This window comes from Carassius gibelio, chromosome B22 (genome assembly GCF_023724105.1).
Source record: "Carassius gibelio isolate Cgi1373 ecotype wild population from Czech Republic chromosome B22, carGib1.2-hapl.c, whole genome shotgun sequence".
NCBI classification, from domain to species: Eukaryota; Metazoa; Chordata; class Actinopteri; order Cypriniformes; family Cyprinidae; genus Carassius; species Carassius gibelio.
This window is the reverse complement of record NC_068417.1, coordinates 20089727-20116927: the sequence shown is the minus strand read 5'-3', so window position 1 is coordinate 20116927 and position 27201 is coordinate 20089727. Positions and strand designations below refer to the sequence as shown.

At 39.3% G+C, this 27201-nt stretch overlaps 2 protein-coding genes across 6 annotated transcripts in view; both read left to right on the top strand.

Annotated features, from left to right (window-relative positions):
- Positions 1-275: 275 nt before the first annotated feature.
- LOC127986937 (oocyte zinc finger protein XlCOF6) overlaps positions 276-27201 on the top strand; it is a 30501-nt gene continuing 3575 nt past the window's right edge. For 2 of the 5 annotated variants that reach the window (XM_052589196.1, XM_052589197.1), the window contains exons 1-5: positions 276-418; positions 17962-18107; positions 22418-24872; positions 24947-25091; positions 25602-26199. In XM_052589196.1, coding sequence (XP_052445156.1) covers positions 18053-18107; positions 22418-24843 — 2481 coding nt within the window. In that variant the 5' untranslated portion in view covers positions 276-418; positions 17962-18052 and the 3' untranslated portion in view covers positions 24844-24872; positions 24947-25091; positions 25602-26199. Of the gene's footprint in view, positions 419-16671; positions 17229-17961; positions 18108-18697; positions 18798-22417; positions 24873-24946; positions 25092-25601; positions 26200-27201 lie in introns of those variants that run through there. The other 3 variants (XM_052589198.1, XM_052589199.1, XM_052589200.1) reach the window with 3 other exon arrangements.
- The window catches only part of LOC127986933 (zinc finger protein 721), a 59547-nt gene continuing 32747 nt past the window's right edge, over positions 402-27201 (top strand). Inside the window, exon 1 of the transcript XR_008160997.1 lies at positions 402-418. The gene's annotated coding sequence lies outside the window, so the exon portion shown is untranslated. The remainder of the gene's footprint in view (positions 419-27201) is intronic.

The window sequence follows — 27201 nt, the reverse complement described above, 5'->3', positions numbered from 1 at the left end:
CGATTCTTGAATCATGAGCGATAACGGCTCTAGCAGCGGGCGTGTGTACGGTCACTCATGCTCGGTCTATCAGCTGCTCTGCTCGTGCTCATCGTCAGTTCTCTTTTCTCAGTAGTTCAGTCAATGTACTGTTCGAGTAACTGAATAACTCGGGATATGGATTTAATTCGAGTCTGAGGGAGTGTCAGGCACGTTTATAAACCGATTAATAAAGGTAATTCGTGGATTGGTACGTACTGCAGACACGAAACGTTTCAAACGATTCAGTTCGATTTTGTGAACTGGCTCGACCGGTTCACTAAGAAGATCCGGTTAAATATAACGATTCGTTCGCGAACCGGACATCGCTTGCCAATCGCTATTAACATAAAAGAAGTTACCGCTAGAGCCACAACACAGGATCTCTGGATCTTCTGAGGTGAGATAATTTGTTTATTCATATAATTATAAAGATACAGCTTGTTAAAGCAACATTTACATTGTCATTGCTGGATTGTTTTTCATCTGGTACATCCTTATTTGTGCGTCTTTTCTGGTATCTGCTAACAGACATAAACATTTAGCCTAGCAGCAGGGTTGCAAACCATTCTGAATGACGGAACTTTCCCGTGTTTAACCCACAATTTTGTCCTGTTAACACAGGCATACGCCGTGTGACCATCCGGGCAATACGTGAATTGAAAATAATAGATTTTTAGTCAAATCATAGTTTGTTTTTTGAACGTTTCAGGTATTGTCGCTATGTTTTTCTCAAGTAGCACGTGTGCTCCTAAGGTGAAAAATTTACTAGCACATAAAAAAAAAAAAAAAAAAAAATTAGTGGCTCAATGCAATTTTTTCTCTCCATTTTTGTATTATGCTTTATCTAAATAAGGGATATATAGACACATTTACAAGCACAATTATTTTATTTATCAGAACGCAGAAAGTAGCCTACACAAGGTTTTTAAATAGTTTTGCTTCAGACTCTGTTTAAAAGGCTTATTATGTAATTATTTATAGTTCTATTAAACTGTATGTATATTTGGTAACAATGGTTAGATTAGATTTAACTTTATTGTCATTGCACATGTGGGTACAAGGCAACGAAATGCAGTACATGGGAAGAATAAATACAACATAACATTAGGGAAGGGAGGAGAAAAAAAGATGCAGAATATGCTCTTTTGGGAGTACAGTTTGAGAACAGGAAAAACACCTCAGCAACAAAAGCACATAATGAAAACACCATAAACACACGACTTTGCAACAGGGGAGGGGAAATGGGGGGTGGAGGTAATCCAGCGCAGGCAATCAGTCATCCGGTCCATCTGCCCGACGGTGCTGGTCACAGACCCGCTTGTCAGACTGCCGGTACAAAGCAGCGAGGGATGGGGGATGGGGGGGAATTCGCGTCTGACGCCGAGTTGAAATTTTTTTACTTTGGCGTCAATTCGCGCCGCGTTAAAAAATCAAAATCCTGCTCAGGAGTCACACTCAGACGCGTGTAGAAAGCAAGAGTTTGAAGCGAAATTGACGTGCGTCTGCGGCGAAATAAGATTGCGATTGTTTGATCTTGGTGTGAGTAGCCGCATTCCAATTTACATGACTACTCTCTTAGTCCATTCTGGGGCCGGAATCACAAAAATCTTCTTAAGAAATAAATTAAAGAAATTTCTTAGGATAAATTCCAAGAAGTTCGTAAGAATATTCATAAGTACAATTCTTGAATATTCTTAAATTCTCAAATCGTAATTTTTTTTCTTAAGAAGAAAATAACAGCCGTCATCTGAATGAATACATAGCGCACTGCTAAACTCACACTATTGTCTTCTTGTGTTTCCGGTAGATTATGATGACTGTCTGAGCTTCTCCCTGTACAGACAGATACTAACACATACACAGAAAACATATCAGAACTTCAATGCCGCCTGGCCCTAGCTAGAATTTTATCAGTATGGTTTGTTACACACACACTATGAAGTCATCATTTTAGAGAGCAGTAGTACAGCATAAAGCAGGATTCTTTAATATCTCATAAGCGCACATAAGGTTACACATTTCACTCTTACCATAACTTGATTAATAGTAAAACAAGAAATAATGTAATAATATAATTAATATCAATCTGAAGGATATAGCAACTTGGCATCCACACATTCAGTCCCCCATTTTAGACAAATGTAAGGGTGAGGTCTACTAAATGAGGTCAGGGGCAGTCATGATGCATGTTGATAATGCAGGCTGTTGATTAACTTAAGTAGCTGCATATGCTTAACATCTCTGGTACTGTCTGACATTTCTAGTAATAAACACATTATTTTGTTCAAAATACTTCCCATATACATTCTTACTTCCCATATACATCTACTTACTTAATCCCACAATTTCTGCACTTGCATTAGTCTTTCTTCACATAAAAAGTTATGTCTTTTCCAGTGAATCCCTCTACCTGGAAAAGTGTCCTCCATCCATGTATGCGTTCATCAACGTACCTTTGTAAATACCTCTCTTCCTATTACAGCTACTTCACACTTACCATCTAAAACAAAACATTTATCCAACAGCCTTAAGACTAAATTTGCATATTCATTAACCAGATTCAACAAATCATTAAGGTATTATGGAAGAAAACCGCATGCACAATAACTAATTCATTTTCATGATCCTTTAGAAAGAAATTTGCCTTATTTGTTTTCTTTTTACATGTCTTCAACAACTATGATGAATTTTAGTTAATTTGGTCATATCGAAAAATAAACTCATTACAATTAACTTATATATATTATTATCTGGAAGCCGGGCTGTTATTGCATTCCTGACATATGTCAGACCCTCAGTCACCTCACAGATACCAAATACAGACATTGCTTATAACCAGAATCCCAGTAAAGATACCTTTATGTTATGAAAATCTTTAATTTCCGATCAGTGGTGCAATGAGAGGGACTGAAAATCCAATATACCCTTTCACTCCAAACTTAAAAGACCATTTTGGTGTTAAAAACACAATGGTGATCTAACCAAAAATAAACAAACCAAACATAAAACCAATATTGGGCCATCTTTAAAAAATAAAAATAATCATAATCATTATTTTCTCGAAAACCTTGAACAGTTCCTAGGTTATTACTTAATACGGAAACCTTTTTATTAAGTTTTACTTTCACCACGGACTCATGTATTTTTATATCATGACATTACTGTTAATCATACTCTTTGCCTTATAATTATTATTATTATTATTATACATTTTTTTATGCAAATCTTGTCAATTAACAAACCATATTACTGTACTCAAACTAAATTAACGACACATTCAGAAGCAAATCTTCAGTACCTTGTATATAGTCAATTAAGTTTTCACTGGTTTGTCAGTTAGAAATGCTTAAAGGTCAGCTACCTGATCAGTGTCTTAAAAACCCTTCGTTCATGTTTGTCATTTGGCAGTTATATTAATTTACTAAATTGTTATAAACCAAAAAACCGCAGACCTATTTCCCAATCCTATTACTAAATGAACAATACTATTACTTAGTTCTAAATGGCCAAATATTCATTAAAGAAACATCCTCAGTTTCTGTAAATCTGTTTTGAAACCGTATACATTATCAAAAGCCCTGTCAGTGTTCACAATATTAATTTGATTTGACTTGACCGGTGTTCTTAAGCAGCTCCATAGAGCCTAATACAATTTTGTTGTTTAAATATTAATTTTTCTGTGCTGTATAAATTAATTAAAACCACTTGTTACAGTATTCCTCCATCAACGGTTAGCCAGCAGATCCAAAAGTTTTTGTTCAACTTATCTCTGTTCTACATAACCCAAACTATTGCGTCACTCAGACCTCGAGGACCCACAAAGCCTTACAGCTCCTTTTGCTTTTAACCTATATTACATAAACAGGATTCACTCCTTTGTCTTCACACCAGCCTTTCTTTATGTGAGGGTGATCTCTGGATAATTTGGTTAGTGACTTAGCCAACGTGTCACTGTTTCTCTCTCATCAAGTCCAAAATATTAATTACCTTTACCATTCGAATAACAAAGTATTAGCTTGTTTAATTTTAGACCCTCGGTTGAATTTAGACATGGGTTATAAACTTTTTCAAATTTCAATATTTAATTCAGATAAACACTTTTTCCACTTGCAGCTCATCCCATGTTCGGTATTCTCTTTTCATTAGATACACTCAGAATTGCAGACTTCTGTAAAGCCATTTCGCTTAACCCATCTTTAATGATAAAATACTCATTCCAGAGGTTAGTGACACAATCAATCGAAACATAACAGGAACAGAATCGTCCCCAAAAATATATAGTGGTCATCCTCATGCACGCACATACTAGACACACGAATATTGAAAACCGCTCCTATTTTTAACTTGACATATTTCTGTAAGTTGTACCTAGACTCTTGTCTAGTTCTTCCAGAATTCGGTATTTCCTGCAGCTTAGGAAAGGTGCACGCAAGAACCATGAGAGCCATTGACAGCAACTACTGTTGTTAAAACATTGAGATAGGTTAATCACACTAATATTTAATGTTACATCTTCAAACAATCATGCTGATATTACTCAGTGAATTTAGATGTTACACCCGTCCAATCAGTTTAATGTTCTGCTATTTCTGTAGCCGGAGCCATCAAGCCCTGTATGATGGTGGAGACTAAAAATAAGACCGATAAGTTACTGGTCATAGAACAAACAGTAATACAACTGTTTAACTATTCAAAATTATTACATCTATAGCTCAGGGTCTGTATTATGATTTTAAAGACCCCATGTCTCTTCAAAATTGCTCCTAATTTTTTTATTAATTCTTTTTAGAATCTCTTATTTCTTAAATGCATTGGGCAGTTGAACATTTAACTACCAATTGCCCTCTAAATGCATTAAATCTGAACTCCTTTTATCATGTCCTTTAACGTATTAGTGTCTATGATTTGATGGAAACACTGTTCTTTACTATAAATAGTTTATCACTTAAAACACAGGCTCGGATAACAGCTTTTTAGCTGACTTTGAATGAGAGAGAGAACTCAGGATTCAGGACTGGTAGCAATGCATTTTCATTATTTTTTTTTTTATAATTTCTTCCCAGCTTAAAACTTGTCAGAAATTACAAGCATTTTCAAATAAACATCTTAATATTTGTATTTTACTTTATTTTTTGCAACTCAAAAGTTTCTCAAAGTTCTTTGCAGTCTTTGTCATTACTTTTACAACTTATATTTATTCATTCACTTAATTCTGGTCATGGCTTTGGAATTACAACACTGATTTTAAATCTGTCAGGCGTTATCTGACCCATATATGTTACTTCGTGTCATGTCTTCAAAGTTACTTTGAAACCCCCGTTTATGTTACTTGTTTACAACATTATCATCTTATCATTATCATTTCTAGCACAATGCCTTTATTTAAAAATGAACTTTTATTTCATAAACACACACACACACACACACACACACACACCCATATGATTCCAATCAGCTTATCTTTATAAAATGGCACAGCTTCTTAAATCTTAGCTTCTTAATCAGTTAGTCAAGCATCATATTATGGTATTAAGCACTATTTAATAATAGGACTTTAGTGATTAGGACTAAAACTTGATAACCATGTTAGAGCCGAAACAGAATATCTATTGTGCATTGTCGGCGTCACAACTTTGTAGATGTTTATGATCACATACAGCTACTAGGGATGGGCATTTTGGGAAATGTCTCATTTCGATCATCGATAGGTTTCAAAAACGATTAATCGATTAATCTGGGTGGGGCTTAATGCGGGGGGGCGGGGGGGGGGGATGGGCATGGCCATAATGTATATAATGAAATAATCTAAAGATTGTTATGAAAATGAAAATCTGACATGAAAATCTGTCTATGAAAACATGAACACATGATTAGGACAGGTTAGATTATGATTATGATCAAGCAATGTTATTAATAAAGGAGCAAGAAATATCTGCCTGAGGGGAAGAGTGTACCAATAAACGGAAGCTAATTCCATCTATGACACATCCTATGATAAATCAGATAACTGAGATACATATCAGACGTAACATTACAACTTGTATCAGCACAATAGGATGCTAAGTTATGCGTTAGACCGAGAGAGAGAGAGAGAGAGAGAGAGAGAGAGAGAGAGATGCGTTTTCATGACAGCGCGCTGAAAGATGGGCAAGGACAGATTTCACTATAGATTCCTATTAAGTTCTCATTATAAATGTATGGCAGATTTGTGCTATATTATCAATCTTCGTTATTAAGTGTAATAGGTGTAATTTTTTTTTTTTTTTTAAGTTAAGTTTTATTTTCCATAAACCACCTGCGCGTTTTCGAAGCCATATGAATTGCATTATGCCCACAAATATGACGGGGAAAAAAATCTTGGCTGCATTATTATAGCCTATCATCAATAATAAAAATAATAGCAATAATAATAGAAAAATAAAACATTGGGCATTGCTTATATGAGCATGAAACGAATCGCTGATAGGCAGCGATTTCAGCATAACTGTTCATGTTAATTAATCAGACGTAGACTAGCTCTTGTAACTTTTATCTGAAAAAATTCGCAGATGCAGATGTGAACTTGACCGAAAGTGTAACTCCGATTGCGCTTTAAAAACACGAAAGTACAATAAATTCACATTAGTGTCACTATCGGTATTTTTTATGTATTCTAATATTTAATTAATATTTTGTATTCAGTTTGCTCATTCTGATCAACCAAAATATTATTTAATAGCATGGAAATCACTGATTATTGCTAAATAATTGAATAAGATTTAAAATATAGATAAAAACTATGACAAACAAATAATTTTAATTTCGTCATCTCTAAGAATATAATTAGGCTACAAATATATCCAGTGCATTTTTATTTTATGAAGACCATTTCATTATTTGTCTGTGATTTAAAAATTAACACACAAACATATATATATTTTTTTGCTACTTTATTCAAGTGCATTTTTTTTTTAAACAAAACATTGTCTTCCAGTATAACTTTAGCAGAATATTTTGATCCAGCGGTGAAACGTAGTTTTTAAAAGATAAAGAAAACAGTTCACCAAGTTTAACCAACTATTATAAGTTATAAAACAGAGGCAAAATAGCCTAGATATTTTAACTATGGCTAAAGCTCAAAACAGAAAGAATAATATAATTTAAAAAAATGGATATTATATTTACCACGACCGGTGAAACATTCAAATGTCTATTCAAAAACATAAGTCGGTCTACATGATCAGATTAGGGGTGGGCGGAATGACCAAAAATGTATTTCACGGAATAAGTTATTTTATTTCACGGTATGCGGTATATATCACGGAATAATAATTTTTCAGGTAAATCAACAAAAGGAACGTGCTTAATATATTAAATACCACTTTAAAAATAAAGAATAGGCTCTCATCTTATTTTATAATTTTTTCTTTTATTTAGAGCATTAGTAGTGAATGAGTGAACTTTTAGATCAACCTCACCATGACATTAAATAGGCCACATGTGTGTAGTTTAAAGAGAACATACTTTTTATTAATATCAGAACAGATTATTAATACTTTCTCGGAGCATTGAAATAAATAAAACTTCAGTAACATAAAACAAATTTTGCAGAAAGTATAAAAATGTAAACATTTGGGGAAAATGTCAGAATCTAAACGCTTGTTCTAAAAAAAATTATAATAATAAAAAGTAAAAAAAAAACACTGTAAAAACACTTCCTGAGCAAGAGTAATTTAAACTCTTTTTGAAACTTTTTTTTTTTAAATATCAAATAAATATAAACACTTCAAAAATTTTAATAATAAATAAAAAATTCTGTCAAACAAAAAAATTACAAATTGTGTGCAAGAAAAACAAGCTGGTCAACTCTCTCAGGTTTTAGTGCTGATCTGCGGCATGTGACAATATTCCCACTTGTGCTGAAAGCACGCTCAGATGGAGCACTTGTGGCAGGGATGCACAGATATTTTTTTGCCAGGCTGGCCACATGTGGAAAATTAGCCTCGTGCTGCCTCCACCATTCCAGGGGGTTGGTCTCACCATCCACTTCAACTGCCTGTAAATAGCTGTTAAGTTCCATTTCAATGGACTCCCTTTCTGACTGGGGGACAGCTTGCCGTTGGCGTGAAGCAATTTTGAAGAAGCTTCCCAAACTTTTCTTCTGTTTTTTAGTAGGACATTCTGAATTTTCTCCAGCATCTTCAGCTAGTGGCACTGAGACTCCCTCGACAGGCCTTTTTGGATCAGCTGCAAGACTCTCCATCTCTGCTGCAGCTCTGGTCTTCATGTAGTCCACTCGTTCTGCATTTATGTATGTGGTTTTGAAGCGAGGGTCGAGAAGGGAAGCCATGTCAAGCAGCTCCTGGGTGGATTCATCTGCATATTTTTCATTCAAATAGTCAAGAATGTTCACCTTAATGTCCCTGGCGAGCTGCGTGTCATCATCCTGTGGCTTAAGAACCTGTTCATTAAAAAGATAAAGCACGGGTTTCAAGTATGAAACGCTTACATACTGTTCCCCAGACAGGGCATCTGTAAACTCTACGAGTGGGCATAATGCCTTATTTACAGATTCAAGAACGTCCATGTCCTGCCATGTCAGAGCCAAATGTCTGGTCTTTTTGTCAGCTTGCAGGACTTGTGTTAGGGCTTTTTCCTGCTCAATGACCCTTTCGATCATTTGTTGCCTGGATCCCCATCTTGTTGGACTCTCAGTGATAAGCTTGTGAGCAGGCAAGCCTAGCTGCACCTGAGCAATGGCCAGTTCACGCTGTCTTTTCCAAGTGTTTGAGAAGGCACTCACAATTTTCTTGCACACCCCAATTGCGCGGTCAACTTGGGGCACTTTTACACCTCTCTCTGTATAAATAGATTAAAAGGGTAGATTAAAATTACACAATGTGTAAACAAAATGTAGCAATAGTTGACAAATTACACAAGACAAGTAGCATGCATTTAAAACTGTTTAAAACGTTTATCTCTATAATTAAGATTTATTAATAATATTAACAACATAGGTACTTCCTAATAACAAGATGTATAAATAATAAAATAAAAACAAAAATAAAAGTCAAAGTCAAAGAATTATAAAACTATTAATGTTATTCATTTCTATTAGACACTTACCAATGGCTAAATGAAGACGATGAGCAAAACACTGTAACCGCGTCCAGTCATTTATTTGCAGTGCTTTGATGTTGTTCGTTGCATTATCAGTTGTGACACAGACTTGATGATCCTCTCGTAATTCCCATGACTGAAGCGCTTCCTTTAAGCTTTGAGCTATCATCTCTCCCGTGTGATCCTCAGGAAAATAGGAAGTCTGCAGACATCTACTGCACAATGTCCAGTCTTTGATGAAGTGGATTGTTAAGCTCATATATGGCTGTGTAGTTCGACTTGTCCACAAATCAGTTGTTGTTGAGAAGTATAAAGCATCGCGAAGCTCCGCTTCAATTTTCCGTCGGTATTCTCCATACAACCGCGGCAACTCTACTTCACTAAAGTGCTTGCGGCTCGGCATTACATATCTCGGATCAAGCGTTTTGATTAGATCACGAAATCCCTTCTTTTCCACTGTGTAAACTGGTGACATGTCTTTACAGATATGCATTGTAATGGCTTGAGTTATTTCTTTCCATCTGCGTGAGGTTTTGTCATATGGAGTGCCTCTGGTAAATGATTCGACCAAACTAGTTTGAGATTGTTTTTTGCTTTTAGCACCAGAGGTTGACGGAACACCTGATGTGGAGCGCATCTGTTGGCTTTCATTGTATGCTTTGACATGCTTCACCTTTAGATGATAAAGCAAGCTACTGGTGCTACCGTGGCTAACGGTTACATTCGCGTGACACAGTTTGCAAATCACATTTTTCTGCTCTTTGTCAGCCTTTGTAAACCCGAACCACGTCCATACCACTGATGTCGCGCCGCGTTTCACAACAAGTTCCTCCTCCTGCTGCTCGGGATTGGTTTGTGGGATTTCTTTATCAGCATGCTTATCTTTCTCCATGTTTTTCTTCTTATATACGCTTGTGTGCAGCTTCTCAATCGTTCTCACGTCCCGGCGCGCTACACGTGAGGTTAACCACGCCCACTAATTTAAATTTCACGGTATAAACGGAATAGAAAAATCTGTAACGGTAGACATTTTATTCCGTCGTCACGGAATATACCGTCATACCGCCCAGCCCTAGCTCAGATGAGAGCCGGGTGCGCAACCTGTCCACATTTAGTGGAATAAATTCGCCCCACTCGAACAGATTTTGCAGGGACAGCCAGGTACCACTGGACAAGTAAACCTTCTCTGTCCCTGAAACTAATGGGCAGCAAATCTTTCACCACCATTTCAGCGAATAGCTTTGTCGTCTTCTCGGTTCTGCCTGCGTTGCATTTAGGTCTTATGGCAAGTGATTCAATGCTCGTCTGAGTTGCCGCTCTGTTATCGCCAGATATTTTATGTACACATTTTAGATGATAGCGCATTGTATTTGTTGTAGATTTGTGTGACAGCTTGGCGCTGCACAGCTTACCCTGAACTGTATTTTCATTGTTCTTCTCAAAGGGAAACCAGCCATCACTATGTGACTTTGAGGCCATAATTATGTCTTCTTACGTCTTTTGAGGCATCAGGGCGCCGCCCAACGTGCTGCCATAACCAATCAAAAAAAAAAAAATTTAAATAATTTGGATCATCGTTTACGTGATCGATCATCGCTGTCGCGGTCGAGTACTCGATTACTCGATCACTGTTGCCCATCCCTAACAGCTACATGACACACTGCATGAAAGGTAATAGTCTAAAAGGCATAATATGGGCACTTTAAGTAAAAGTACAGATATCTTACCAGAAAATGACTTTGGTAGAAATTGAATTAACCGTTTAGAATTTTACTTGAGTAAAAGTCTTAATGTATGTGATATTTATTGTACTTAAGTACACAAAGTTTTTTTTAAATCTTAAACGTAGTTAAGTATTCAAAGTATGAGTACCCGCCCCACTCGTCACGTACCCCCATTGCCCCTCTCAGGCAGGGGGGTACCCACGAGACTGCACTCTAGTCACCCCCCCCCCCCCCCCCCCCTCCGGGGGACCGCTCACAGTGGCTGCGGCAACCTTGGGGGTAAAAGGAGACGGAAGGATGAGAAGCGACAGAAATGAGAGAGGAGAAAGAAAAACATCTCGGATTCACCACAGCGGCGAGGGTTCTTGGCCAGCGTGTCCCTCCTTCATCCTGGGTTTCGGCACCAGAGTAGCAATATCAAAACTCTATAATCACGGGAAGGAGGCGGAAACTGGCAGACATTCCAATAAAGCTTTAATAATAAAATAAACACAAAACAGCGCGACAGCCCCTCGTGGATGACTGCCTTGCACAAATAAAAACCAAACACAAAATAAAAAACCAGGCCTGGTCATCTCTCGTCCTTCACTGTCATGTCCCGAACTTCTCCGTGGGACATGAGACCTCGCTCCATTCCCACGGCTCTCGGCCCCGCTCATCACACACAGCTTGAGTAGCAAGATTTTGTTTGGTTTCAACGCCTTTTACCCATTGAGTTTTTTTGGATAAGAATAAGAAGCACTTAATCTGTGTCTTTCATTCCAACATAAGCAAACAATTCTGGTATCCACATCTTAAAAAAGCATTTAGGTGTATTTAGGCCTGTCGCGATATTAGATAAATCAGTTAATCGCACAATAAAAAAAAATTTGCTCAAATTTTTTATAACGTCTCGTTAGAGTGACCAGCTTTGGGAAGCACCTTTGCTTGTGGATGTTTGCGTCTCAAGTGATATTGCATTTTACTTGCACTACTGCTTTATTTTAATACCGCATAGCATATTTTGCAAGTAACTTTGTTACCTTTCTGTCAAAATGGGCCTATTTTTTCACTCCCTTCATTTGGCTTGCTCAGCTAAATATGTCTGTAGGCATGTGGTTGTGTGTGTCAACGTGCCCAGTGAGAAGCTGATTGAGTTGGACCTGGTGCGCTTGCGTCATTCTGAAAAGCAGAGATGTTTTTAACTAGATGTGGTGTGGAGAGGCCTGGAAAAAAATTAGCGTGTTGCACTGTTTGTGTGTTGTGACCGCATCGCTTCCATTATGAGCGTGCATACCACATTTGAAATAACGAACTTGAGCGCCCAAAAGACGCAATATGGGACTGTCCCTTTCATTAGTCAAAATGTTTACTTTCCGTTAACGGTTAAGCGGTCAATATGAGCATCCCGAACTGGCATATAAACATAATATAGCACACAAACTTACAAAATTAATTAATTTTAAGCCACACAAACTCAACATGTTGGTATTTCTTGCTCGGAATCTGCAATAAAATAAAATAAAAGTTTATTGATCTTTGAAAAGGTGTTCATGTCATTATCATTATATTAGTTGAAACTGGTCTTAGATCAGACAGGTAGGATCTAAACCATCTTACAGTCTGCCCTTGAATACCTGTATAGTTTTATAACCAATCTATGAGTATGTCATGATCTATGGTGTCGAACGCAGCACTAAGATAAAGTAAAACTAGAAATAAGATGCAGCCTTGATCTGACGCAAGAAGCAAGTTCATTTTCTGTGCTGTGGTGAGGCCTGAAACCTGTCTGAAATTCTTCATACAGATCCTTTTTTTTTTTTTTTTTGCAGGAAGGAGCATAATTGAGCAGCAACTTTTTAAAAAATTTAAGATAGACGAGTTAATAATATTGAGAAGCAGTTCTTCTGCTACAGATAACATCTCTTTCAGTAATTTAGGGGCTACTGGATATAATACACATGTTGTTGGTTTAGGTACAGTGATAAGTTTATTTAGATCTTTCGGTCCCATAGTAGTTGTAAAGCACTGCAGTTTATCTTTGGGTGCGATGGATGAAACTGAAGTATAAGACGCTGTAGAATCTACATTTGTTATGGTATCCTGTTTTCTGAGTTGTCACAGTGTCTGGGTTGTGTTCCCTGGGTGTCCACTAGATGTCCTCTTTTCCCACAGTGTCTGTCACTTCATTAATCACATTCCTCACGTCCCTGCTTAATTATTGCATCCAGCTGTCACCAATTACCAATCATCACACTCAGTTTCCCATTAGCGTTTGTCTCTCCTTGTGTATTTAACCCGGTCTGTCTTAGTATGTGTCACGGAGTCCTTGTTTGATAGTCACGTCCGTCTCTAGTCTGGTTCTTGCTTTTTGTCCTTGTCAGTTTATGTTCTGGATTGATGTTTTGGTTTTGACCCCTGCATGGACTGTTTCCTGTTTTGGATTTACCCTGAATAAATGACAGACCCGCACTTGGTTCTCTCACCATGTTTCCTTGTATCCCGGCCGTAACAGAAGGACCCCGTCACACAGAGAACCAGCAGTATGTCTGCTTATGTCTCCTACCCAGCCACAGAGCGGGAGAGGAATGAATTTGAGGGAACTCGCCTGGTGGTTTTCCGGGGGAACAGGGGAGGTCGCCGAGGAGGGAGTGGTCGAGAGGTGATTTGGCCTCCCTTCGACCCGGGGCTCGTGTGGGATGGATCAGAGCCACCATCTCACCATGGTGGACGGAGAGGAGAGAGGAAGTGCACATCCGCCACGGTGGCGCCACTGCCCATCATGACCGCTAGTTCAGCGCCACGAGGCAGGATGGACGACAACACAGCACCACAACACAAGGTGATCACCAGTCCAGCGCCACGGTGTAAGATGGTCGCCAGCCCTTTGCCACAGCACAAGATGGCCGCCAATCCAGCGTCACCGCACAAGATGGCCGCCAGCCCAGCACCTCAGCACAAAATGGCCGCTAACCCGGCACCAAGGCCCAAGATGGCCGCTCGTCCAGAGTCATGGCCCAAGATGGCCACCAATCCAGCGCCACAGCACAAGATGGCTGCCAGCCCAGTGCCACAGCGCAAGATGGCCACTCACCCAGCGCCAATGCCCTAGTTGGCCACCGGTCCAGAACCACGGTCCAAGATGGCCGCCCGTCCCGAGTCATGGCCTAAGATGGCCGTCAATCCAGCGCCACAGCCCAAGATGGCCGTCAATCCAGCACCACAGCACCAGATGACCACCTGTCCAGAGTCATGGCCCAAGATGGCTGCTTGCCCAACGCCCACGGAGTCGAGTCAGGTTCCTGGTGACCCCCCCCCCCCCCAGAGTCGAGTCAGGTTCCTGGTGACCCCCCCCCCCCCCCATAGTCGAGTCAGGTTCCTGGTGACCCCCCCCATAGTCGAGTCATTTTCCTGGTGACCCCCCCAGAGTCGAGTCAGGTTCCTGGTGACCCCCCCAGAGTCGAGTCAGGTTCCTGGTGACCCCCCCCAGAGTCGAGTCAGGTTCCTGGTGACCCCCCCCAGAGTCGAGTCAGGTTCCTGGTGACCCCCCCAGAGTCGAGTCAGGTTCCTGGTGACCCCCCCAGAGTCGAGTCAGGTTCCTGGTGACCCCCCCCCAGAGTCGAGTCAGGTTCCAGTGAACTCTCCAGAGTCGAGTCAGGTGTTCGTGGACCCTCCAGAGTCAGGGCTAGTCACCGCTGACCTTCCAGATTCAGGGCTAGTCACCGATGACCTTCCTGAGCCAGGGCTAGGTACCATGGACTTTCCAGAGACAGGGTTAGTCACCATTGACCTTTCAGAGTCAAGTCAAGTCACTGGTGATCTTCAAGGACAGAGTCAAGTCACCGGTGATCTTCAAGGACTGAGTCAAGTCACCGGTGATCTTCATGAACAAAGGCAAGTCACCGGTGATCTTCATGAACAAAGGCAAGTCACCACTGATCTTCATGAGTAAATACAAGTCACCAATGATCTTCATGTACAAATGCAAGTCACCAATGATCTTCATGTACAAATGCAAGTCACCAAGAATCTTCATGAGCAGTGTCGGGTCAGCACCGATCTTCTGGAGTCCAGTATGTACACCATGGGATTGCCAGAGTTTTGTCCTCCCGTTGGTCCGACCACACGGTTGTGGTGGTCTTCTGCTCCGCCCTGGGGGCCTTCGGCCTCGACCACAAGGATGTGGTGGTCTTCTGCACCGCCCTGACCACATGGTTGTGGTGGTCTTCTGCTTCGCCCTGGAGGGCTTCCACCTTGACCACAGGGGTGTGGTGGTCTTCTCCTCTGCCCTTGGGGACTCTGGCCTCAATCACAAGGTTGTGGTGGTCTTCTGCTCTGCCCTGGGGGGGCTTCCGCCCTGATCACACGGTTGTGGTGGTCTTCTGTTCCGCCCTGGTCGGCGCTACGTGATGTCCTTTATGGACTTATGTTTTGTGCTTCTTGTTTTCTGTTATGTTTTCTGTCTGTTCCCCTCTGTGAGCCTGGCCTTCCGTCCCTCCCCCTGAACCTCCACCTGTCCGCCTCCCTCCTGATCTCTGTGTTGTGTCTTGTCGTGGAGCGTCTGGGAGCCGCTCCGTAGAGGGGGGGTATTGTCACAGTGTCTGGGTTGTGTTCCCTGGGTGTCCACTAGATGTCCTCTTTTCCCACGGTGTCTGTCACTTCATTAATCACATTCCTCAGGTCCCTGCTTAATTATTGCACCCAGCTGTCACTAATTACCAATCATCACACTCTGTCAGTTTCCCATTAGCGTCTGTCTCTCCTTGTGTATTTAACCCGGTCTGTTTTAGTATGTGTCACAGAGTCCTTGTTTGATAGTCACGTCCGTCTCTAGTCTGGTTCTTGCTTTTTGTCCTTGTCAGTTTATGTTCTGGATTGATGTTTTGGTTTTGACCCCTGCATGGACTGTTTTCTCTTTTGGATTTACCCTGAATAAATGACATACCCGCACTTGGTTCTCTCACCGTGTTCTCTTGTACGAGTATGATGGGGCTCAAGCTTATAATAATAGCTTGGTGGAGTAGTCTTATTTAGACAAATATAATCATTTGGTTTTAGCCAGGATATAGTCAAGCAGAGTACATCAAAACTATTATCTGTGATTATTTCATTTAGAATAACTGATTTCGGTGTGAGTGATCTTATGTTAATGCCCATAGTTCACCCAAAAATCTAAATGATGTCATTAATAACTCACCCTCATGTCGTTCCTAACCCGTGAGACCCAGGTCCTAAACTGTTTATCTTCTGAACACGGTTTATGTTATTTTAGATTTAGTCCGAGAGCTCTCAGTCCCTCCATTAAAACTGTGTGTACGGTATACTGTCCATGTCCAGAAAGGTAAGAAAAACATCATCAAAGTAGTCCATGTGACATCAGAGAGTCAGTTAGAATCTTTCGATGTAACTGGATCTTTTTGAACCAGTTCACCAAATCGAACTGAATCGTTTTAAACGGTTTGCATCTCTAATACGCATTAATCCACAAATGACTTAAGCTGTTAACTTGTTTAATGTAGCTGACACTCCCTCTGAGTTCAAACAAACCAATATCCTGGAGTAATTCATTTACTCAGTACACTGACTGAACTGATGTGAAGAGAGAACTGAAGATGAACACAGAGCTGAGCAAGATAACGAACAAAAGATTGAGTTGTTCATTTTGGGTGAACTATCCCTTTAATGCCAAAACTTTAAAAATTAGTTTTTTGTTCATTTATTTAAAATTTTTCTGATTTAATCATGATCAGATTTTTCTAGATCCTACACTTTATATTTTGACCTTACTACTCAGGGAACCGACACAGTCTTAATTTTTTTTTTTTTTCAATTTTACCAAATGTCATAGCTTGTCTTGGCACGATGATTGTCGTCCCAATCAGGCTCCTGAAGTCCCTTTTCAGTATCTCTGTCTGCCGCAGCGTGGTGTTGTTAACCTTGGAGTGTAGCACGACCACTCCAGGTTTCTCGTTGGCCTCAGGATCGCGGGTATCTGCACAGAAACATCGAGAACACGAGCACCAGGGAAGCAGTGAATGTGCACTTTATGTTCGGCTATGGTAGCACGGACGTGTTGGGCGATGGAGTCTCTGATGATCACAGCAGTGTGTTTCATCTTGCGGATGGGAACAAAGTAGTTCCAGGTGGAGAAAGGAGGCGGCAGAGGGGGAGAGGTCATTGCCTTTGGCCTGGCTTGTGTCCTTTACTGCAGGTGTACCCAGGATCCGTGGTGTCCCAACTTCGGAGTGAAGCACATCTGGGAAGATTGTATCTTGGGGGAACCGGCCCTGTGCAGAGAAACACATGGAGTAGAAGTAGTGGGCTGTGTACTGTGTAGGAGTAGTGCGCTGTATACCCACCCAGGACTTGTGAGCATCAGCCCAGGAGGTTCTGCTTCTGCACCAGGTCACGAATCTGCTTCTCCACAGTCTCCAGCTTTTAGTTGTCTATATTTAGTAGAATGTGTTCAACACACAAAAGAGTGACGATCAGGTCAACACAGAGTAGTATATAAATTCTTCTTTGAAAAAAATGGCGGTGGTATCGGATTGTATCGTATCGGCAGATACTCCGAATTTTCAATGTTGGATCGGATTGGTTTTGAAGAAATTGTATTATTGCGTCCCTACATTTAAAGCCTGTGTTGTGGCCACTCAATGTTACCAGAACTCATGCTTATTATATTGGTCACATCACATCCCGCAGTGTAACAAAATATTATAGAATTAAAAAAATATATTAAAAAAAAAAAAAAAACATTTGGAAAATGTTATGACATATTTGGAAAAGCTGTGCTTCCTGCATAAACCCGCCCAAGTTGGTTATAGCAGAAGCTTGTTTGCCATACACATTTACCTTGTTTAAGTTCTTAATTCAGGTTACATATATTATGTTCTATTTGTGGTCACTTATTTATGATAAGACTAATCAGAGTTATTTTGAATAATAAAGTTTATTGTTAAATTGTGAAATACCCAGCCTCCACAGCCCTGTGAGGGCTGAAAGACATTCTATGGTGATATAGACCTAGAATACTTTAAGCTTTTGTATATTTTAAGTTAAGCAATATTGCATGATGTGTGTGAATTAATGAAAGCATCAATTTGATAACGGATGTATTTTTTATTTATTTTGGCAGATCTGCTCCTCCAACTGCACAGGAATTTACCCTACAGTTCAACACCTCCCACAACAATTAATGAAAGGGTTTATGAAAGAAAGCCGAAAACATGACTGATGCAGAACCCTGCGAAATAAAACTGGAAGATACTAAAGAACAAATAGGTTTGTGTTTATTCTTCATTATTCACTAAGTTTATAAAAGTTCATTCATTACTTGGCGTACTGGCACTTGTAGTTAAAGGCATTAACAGTACATAAGTCACTAATGCTATCAAAAATGGCCCCTTCAAAAAGAAAAGATATACCGTAAAAAATGAAAAGAATAATATGAGCCTTCAGCTATTGTTTTGAATAGACTTGTTTTTTTGTTTTGTTTTTACTTCTAGGAATTACAACTGCAGTCAGGGGTACAAAAAGTAAAGCAAATAAACAAACATACAAGTACATATACATAATCAGTGACAAATTTAAAAGTAAAACAAAAATGAGAAAATGTTTACAGATTGAAACACATTTTGCAGCTTTCTTATTTTTCAGCCCCAATATTGTATTTAGGTATTGCAACATCAAAAGTAACATGACCGCCCCTCGTGCTTTAACGCTATCTTTCTCTTAGTAGCCTAAAGTATCCAATTGTTTTTTTTTTTGTATTTTTTGGGCTTAAAGGGTTAGTTCATCCAAAAATGAAAATTACCCCACAAATTACTCGCCGTCAAGTCATCCTAGGTACATATGACTTTTTCTTCTTTCAGATGAATCCAGTTGGAGTTGTATAAAAAATAGTCTTTGATCTTTCAAGCTGTTTAATGGCACTCCTACGTCATCTGCCCGGAACTGCTTCCATTTACAACAGTGAGCACAAGCTACATTAATTATTACATTTTGAATATGGATATTTTTAGAGTTGTTCCGATTCCGATACTAGCATCGGAAATATCTCCGATACCACAACAAATTCTGGCATCGGCATCGGCGAGTACATGAACCCATATACCGATCCGATACCATTTTCTTAAAAAAGACCTAGTTATGACCGCAAGCTTTGCCTAACCGCTGCACGGTTCTTCTTCGCTGCTCAAAATGCATTGAAAACACAGGAAGTTGTGCTGTGTTGCCACAAGCAACCCCTGTTTAGAGCAGCGAAGAAGAAATGAAAACGCGTTAGCAGCCCTTATCTATATATGACTGGATCACTCATCACATTCTAAACTGCCAAAAGACAGTGAAGCCGCTACTATATTATAGATCAGTGGTTAGCAGTATGTCTCTGTAGTACCGGTAGTTACAGACTCTCGAGTATATTCAGTACCGGCAACTGCGTTCAGTCGCTTCCGTGTAAGTCAAAACGCAGGGCTCCAGACAGTAGCCGAATATATACTAGTGTCTGTGAATATTAAACTGCAAAATACTATTTAAATATTACTCCCGCAAAATCTACATCTCTGTGGGTGACTGGCACAGATGCGCGAGAGCTCGCTGTTTTGTAGTCTCTGCTGTGTGTCATGAGGACACGAACGCATAAACCGTCACTTCATGAGAATTTACCGTTTCATTTGAGAATACTGTCATATCATAAACACAGACACTCAAAGATCTTCATGGCAGCCCATTAAAATAAATGTTTGGTTTACATGAGTAAATTGACAATATATAAAGCTACTGTTGTAGCCTACAGTAATAATAATACATCTCTATAATAATAATAATTATGCCTAGATGGTTGCTTGTTTTTTACTTGTTTTTTACTTGTTAGAGATTATCTGATTAATAGATCTTTTTTTATATTCCTAGACTTATTTGTTGCAGTTTTTTTATACAGTTATATTGTAAAACTTAAATACCTTTTTTAGTTTGCGGTGTTAGATTTTTGGCTGCATTTGAAGTTCTTTTTTGCATAAGAAAATAAATAATACTGTCAAATTCATGTTAGATAATAAAAATACTGTAATAAATACAGTAGTTCACCATGTATTTGTTCATGTTTTATTGAGGGATCTGTCTGAAGCACACCATAAAAAAATTCTAGCAATTTACACTAGAGTTGTTCCGATTCCGATACTAGTATCGGAAATATCTCCGATACCACAACAAATTCTGGCATCGGCATCGGCGAGTACATGAACCCATATACCGATCCGATACCATTTTCTTAAAAAAGACCTAGTTATGACCGCAAGCTTTGCCTAACCGCTGCACGGTTCTTCTTCGCTGCTCAAAATGCATTGAAAACACAGGAAGTTGTGCTGTGTTGCCACAAGCAACCCCTGTTTAGAGCAGCGAAGAAGAAATGAAAACGCGTTAGCAGCCCTTATCTATATATGACTGGATCACTCATCACATTCTAAACTGCCAAAAGACAGTGAAGCCGCTACTATATTATAGATCAGTGGTTAGCAGTATGTCTCTGTAGTACCGGTAGTTACAGACTCTCGAGTATATTCAGTACCGGCAACTGCGTTCAGTCGCTTCCGTGTAAGTCAAAACGCAGGGCTCCAGACAGTAGCCGAATATATACTAGTGTCTGTGAATATTAAACTGCAAAATACTATTTAAATATTACTCCCGCAAAATCTACATCTCTGTGGGTGACTGGCACAGATGCGCGAGAGCTCGCTGTTTTGTAGTCTCTGCTGTGTGTCATGAGGACACGAACGCATAAACCGTCACTTCATGAGAATTTACCGTTTCATTTGAGAATACTGTCATATCATAAACACAGACACTCAAAGATCTTCATGGCAGCCCATTAAAATAAATGTTTGGTTTACATGAGTAAATTGACAATATATAAAGCTACTGTTGTAGCCTACAGTAATAATAATACATCTCTATAATAATAATAATTATGCCTAGATGGTTGCTTGTTTTTTACTTGTTAGAGATTATCTGATTAATAGATCTTTTTTTATATTCCTAGACTTATTTGTTGCAGTTTTTTTATACAGTTATATTGTAAAACTTAAATACCTTTTTTAGTTTGCGGTGTTAGATTTTTGGCTGCATTTGAAGTTCTTTTTTGCATAAGAAAATAAATAATACTGTCAAATTCATGTTAGATAATAAAAATACTGTAATAAATACAGTAGTTCACCATGTATTTGTTCATGTTTTATTGAGGGATCTGTCTGAAGCACACCATAAAAAAATTCTAGCAATTTACACAGGGCTAGTAGTATATACAGCTGTATATACAGATATACACCCAGGTATCGGATCAGTACTCGGTATCGGCCGATACCCTGAGCCCAGGTATCGGAATCGGTATCGGGAAGAGAAAAAGGGTATCGGAACATCTCTAATTTACACAGGGCTAGTAGTATATACAGCTGTATATACAGATATACACCCAGGTATCGGATCAGTACTCGGTATCGGCCGATACCCTGAGCCCAGGTATCGGAATCGGTATCGGGAAGAGAAAAAGGGTATCGGAACATCTCTAGATATTTTTCTTACAAAACGGCATCGATTTGTTACAGGATCGATTTTGTTCACTCCCTGGAGCCGTGTGAGACACTTGGATAGATGGGCACTTTTTCTTTATCTTCTTTTGGACTGATGCATGCACTACCGCTGAGTGGCATTATACAGCTTGAAAGATTGCTTCACATATGTTTTATATCTGTTAATTATTTGTCAGATATATTTCACATTTTTATACCTTTTTTTATATAGATAATATTGTGTTTTATTTTTCTGGAAATACATTTTTTATTTTTAAAGTAACTTGCATATATTTGCCTTAAATCATCCTGGCGACCCATTTTTGACCCAGGATTTGAAAACCTAAGCTGTATTGTTTTTGTTGTCACTGTTGGTCACGGCTCCTTTTAACTGCTGATTTGAATCCAGCAATGTTTAATTTACAAATGAAGCACTGCCCCACAAGCAGCAGTGATTTGAGCTTTTATAGTTGCTGCTACTACATTCCAGAGAAGAATGGCAGCCTAAGGCTAATTTCATATTCAGATAGCTCCCATCACAGACCATTCTTGCAAATTACTTTTGAGAGTTTGGCTAACCAATATACAGTCTCACAGCCTGTTCCCTCCTGGAGTTTGTCTATGATACTTAATAGAGGTGTGAGGAGACGTATCCCACAATCTGAGATGATAGGAGACATGAGACTGTGTTCACGAGATGAGATTATTTTTTTACTTTTTTATTTTATTTTTTAAATCCTCAATGATGAAATATATATGGAAAAATCTTATTTTATTAAAATGTAAAAACACAAAATGCAAAAAATGTAGGTGCATTTTGAAATCAACTTGTAGTTTATTAAACATCCATTTTAATAAATTGTATGCAATTTGTAATAACGTGTAAACTGCAAAATGTTTTGCCACAAACTCAACTGACAGGAAAGTAATTGCACAAATTCTAAATAGTGTGTGTGTGTGTGTGTTTGTGTTTTTAAAAGATTTTCTATAAACCTTTTCTTTTAATAAGCATTTTTTCTTTAATTTTAGACTTCATAGAAGACAACAAAAAGATTGAAGAACTGATTAAAGAGGGGGAGAACCATCATGTCAAAACTGAAGAAGCATTCTGGAGATCCTCCTTGACAATAAGAGACAAAACATGGCCTGAGTGTGAAACAAAAGCAGTTAAAAGCAGTAAAACATTTTTTAGACCACATTTCTTGAAGGACCACCTGAAAGTCCATACGAAGGACAAGACTTACGTATGTCATTTATGTGGAAAGAGTTTTAGTCACATGGCTGCTTTAAAGATACATCAGAAAAGACACAGCGGTGTGAAGGATCATGCTTGCTCTGAATGTGGGAAGACTTTTTTTAGATATGCTGAGTTGAAAGCGCACCAGACAGTTCACACTACAGAAAAACCTTACAAATGTTCACAATGTGACAAGAGATTCAAACGGTCAGAATATCTGCGAATACATGAGAGGATCCACACTAGCGAGAAACCATACACATGTAATCAGTGTGGAAAGAGTTTCAGAAAATGTGATGTTTTTAAAAAACATGTGCTTACTCATTCTAGAGAGAGACTAGAAAATTGTGACCAAAGCAGAAGAACATTTCTAAAGGACCACTTGAAAGCTAATACAAAGGAGAAGCCTTACATATGTTATTTATGTGGAAAGAGTTTTAGTCAGATGATTTCATTAAAGATACATCAGAAAAGACACATTGGTGTGAAGGATCATGTTTGCTCTAAGTGTGGGAAGACATTTTTTACATATGGTGCAATGAAAGTGCACCAGACAGTTCACACTACAGAAACACCTTACAAGTGTTCACACTGTGACAAGAGATTCAAACGGCCAGATTATCTGAGAATACATGAGAGGATCCACACTGGGGAGAAACCATATACATGTGAACAATGTGGGAAGAGCTTCAGACTAAAAGAAATGCTTAATCGACACATTGATATTCACAATGGAGAGAAGCCACACACATGTGAACAATGTGGAAAGAATTTCACACAAAAAAGTAACCTTATCAAACACATGAAAATACACACTGGAGAGAAGCAACACACGTGTGATCAGTGTGGGAAGGGTTTCTCAGACAAAGGAAACCTTAAATACCACATGAATATCCACACTGGAGAGAAGCCACACACATGTGATCAGTGTGGCAAAAGTTTTGCACATAAAGGAAACCTTTTCAAACACATGAAAAGACACTCTGGGGAGAAGCCACACACATGTGATCAATGTGGGAAGAGTTTCGCAGAAAAGGGAACCCTTCATGAGCACATGAGGATCCACACTGGAGAGAAGCCATACACATGTGATCAGTGTGGGAGGAGTTTCATGCGAAGAACAACCCTTCACAGTCACAAGAAAACCCACAGTGGGGAGAAGCCGTACACGTGTGATCAGTGTGGGAGGAGTTTCAGACAAAGAGGAACCCTTATTGCACACAGGTTAACCCACAGTGGAGAGAAGTCCTATACCTGTGTTCAGTGTGGGATGAGTTTCGAACAAAAAGATGGACTTCATGATCACATGAAAATCCACACTGGAGAGAAGCCGTACACATGTGATCAGTGTGGAAGGAGTTTCACAAAAAGAGGTGCACTAGATTCACACAAGAAAACCCACAGTGGAGAGAAGCCATACAGATGTGATCAGTGTGGAAGGAGTTTCACAAAAAGAGGAACACTAGATGCACACAAGAAAACCCACAGTGGAGAGAAGCCATACACATGTGATCAGTGTGGGAAGAAATTCAAACGTAAAGAAAGTCTCCATGATCACTTGAAAATCCACACTGGAGAGAAGCCGTACACATGTGATCAGTGTGGAAGGAGTTTCATACGTAGAGTAACCCTTTATGCACACAAGAAAACCCACAGTGGGGAGAAGCCGTACACATGTGATCAGTGTGGGAAGAAATTCAAACGTAAAGAAAGTCTCCGTGATCACTTGAAAATCCACACTGGAGAGAAGCCGTTCACATGTGATCAGTGTGGAAGGAGTTTCATACGAAGAGTAACCCTTTACAAACACAAGAAAACCCACAGTGGGGAGAAGCCGTACACGTGTGATCAGTGTGGGAAGAAATTCAAACATAAAGAAAGCCTCCATGATCACATGAAAATCCACACTGGAGAGAAGCCGTACACATGTGATCAGTGTGGGAGGAGCTTCATACGAAGAGTAACTCTTTACAAACACAAAAAAACCCACACTGGACTGAAACAGCACCAGACAGTTCACACTACAGAAACGCCTTACAAGTGTTCACACTGTGACAAGAGATTCAAACGATCATCACAACTTCAAATACATGAGAAGATCCACACTGGAGAAAAGCCTCATCACTGCCATTCATGTGGAAAGAGATTCACTCAATTATCTTCTTTAATCTGTCATAAATTACATGTGTGCATATCTGAAATTACAGTAATTGGATAAAGTTCTGATCCTGTACATCCATGTGCTAGGTACGGCTGCATCAAGTAATTATTTTGTTCAGAGATTATTCAAATGATTAATCTTTTTGTTGATTATTTCACAGATTAATCAGTACCTCCTCAGAAGTCATCAATACATCAACTTGCTCAGAAATGAAATACAAAAATAAATGGGAATTTCAACAACATATAGGAGGCTAAAGTATTCATCTACAAATTCTTGTTAGTGGCAATTTTGAGAACACTGAGGTTTGCAAGAGTTCATTATAAAGTTTTGGACACATTTTTTTAAAACATGAAGGCATATGTGTTATATATATATATATATATATATATATATATATATATATATATATATATATATATATATATATATATATTGTGTGTGTGTGTGTGTGTAAATTAATCTCTTAATGCTAAATGCTTAGAAGGTGGCCACTGGGAGACAATTTGTGATTCATTACAATTAGTGCTGCACAATTAATCGTATTGCAATTGCAATCGTGATGTCAGCCTGTGTCAGCCCAAGCTCCTCTAGCTCCTCCCAGTGGTCCTATTGCCATTTGCAGTTACGGACCGCTCCCGGTAAGAAATCAACCAATCAGAGCTGTGGTCCGTAACTTTGTTTGTGTTCAAAATGTAGAAAAATGTATATAATAAGCGAGTACACCATGAATCCATTTTCCAAACCATGTTTTTAGCTTGTCCTGAATCACTAGGGTGCACCTATAATAAGTGTTTATATCCTGACTATTTTAGATTGCTTCGGGGGTACCGCGGCGGAGTAACCCAGTACCTTTGTGATTCTTCATAGACATAAACAGAGAGAAGTAGTTCCGGCTACGATGTTCTTCCGCAAGACGCAAGCAGTTCTGTTTATTAACTTCTAGAGTGTCAAATGTTCCCTACCGCAGCTTTAAATAAGTGTGGATTGAGAACACATACATTCTGAGAACGCTTGTGTGCTCAGTGAGGAGACCAGAATGAAGATGGATGCCGGGGAGATCTACACTGATCTGGTGAATTTCAAAAGGCAATGGCTACTGTGACGTTCTTTTCAACCACTACAGACCTGTGGTAAAGCAGGACAAGTGAACCATTTATTAGATTGACTGTGCACGTTGTCACCGAGGAGTTTGAATTGAAAAGTCACTGCCTGCAAACATTGTAATTCCCCGACGACCACATCGGAGAGAACATAGCCTTTGGCTTGAGTGAGGCACTGGCTGCGTGGGACCTCTGTGCGGAGCGACAGGTCACCATCACAACAGACAATGGCACCAACATTATCAAAGCGGTAGAGCTTGATCAGTGGACTAGAATCCAGTGCTTTGGGCATAGACTTCATTTTGCCATTGTAAGTAAAATTGATTACATATTTTGTTTTTACACTACAGAACATATTTTAAACAACCGTACTTTTAGTGAAAGTGAAGATATGGTGACTCTTACTTGGAATTACTGCTCTGCATTTATCCCCTCCTAAGTGCACACACACAGCAGTGAACACTCACCCAATAGGCAGCCATTTATGCTGCAGCAGACAGGGAGCGGTTGGTTGTACTGTGCCTCTCTCAAGGGCACCTCAGTTGTGGTATTGAAGTTGGGAGAGAGCTTTGTACATTCACTTCCCCCACCTACAATTCTTGCCGGTACAAGACTCGAACTCGCTACCTTAGGGTTACAAGTCTGACTCTAACCATTAGGTCACGACTTCCCCCTAAACCCATAGTTAATATTAAGAGCCATTAATTATGGGGTTAGGGACAATTGTACTCATAATTTATTAATTAAATAATTTTAAATACAATTTATCATTCTGTGTGCCACAAATCATACTAGGAAAACACCTCCCACTGGGTACATTCAAAGCACCCCTGTAATACCATTGTACTATCATTATCCCACAATTTAAAACATTTTTCTGGGGTTTCTCCTTTCCAAGTAACCTCTGATAAACAGGTCGAAGATATACAATACTATGGTCAAAGGCCCCAAGTGTTCGGAAGACAGATGATGTAAGTTATAAGTTTTTTAAACAGTTCCATAACACATATCTAAAGTCTTGTTTTTCCTTGTCGGACAATCAACATATTGATAGTAAGACTCTTCTTAATATTGCAATTATTAAAATCACCCAAAATAAACTTAGGAGCATCAGGAGAAATTGACTTAAGTCTCTGAGATAGGTTGTAAACGATCTCTTGAGCTTTGTTAAAGTTTGCTTTGGGGTGAATATATGCTACAGAAATAAAAATTTGGGGAAACTCCCTCGGTAAATAGTACAGACGAAGAGAAATGCACAACAATTCGATGTCCGGAGTGCACATGCTTTCTTTGACCTTTACTGCATGACACC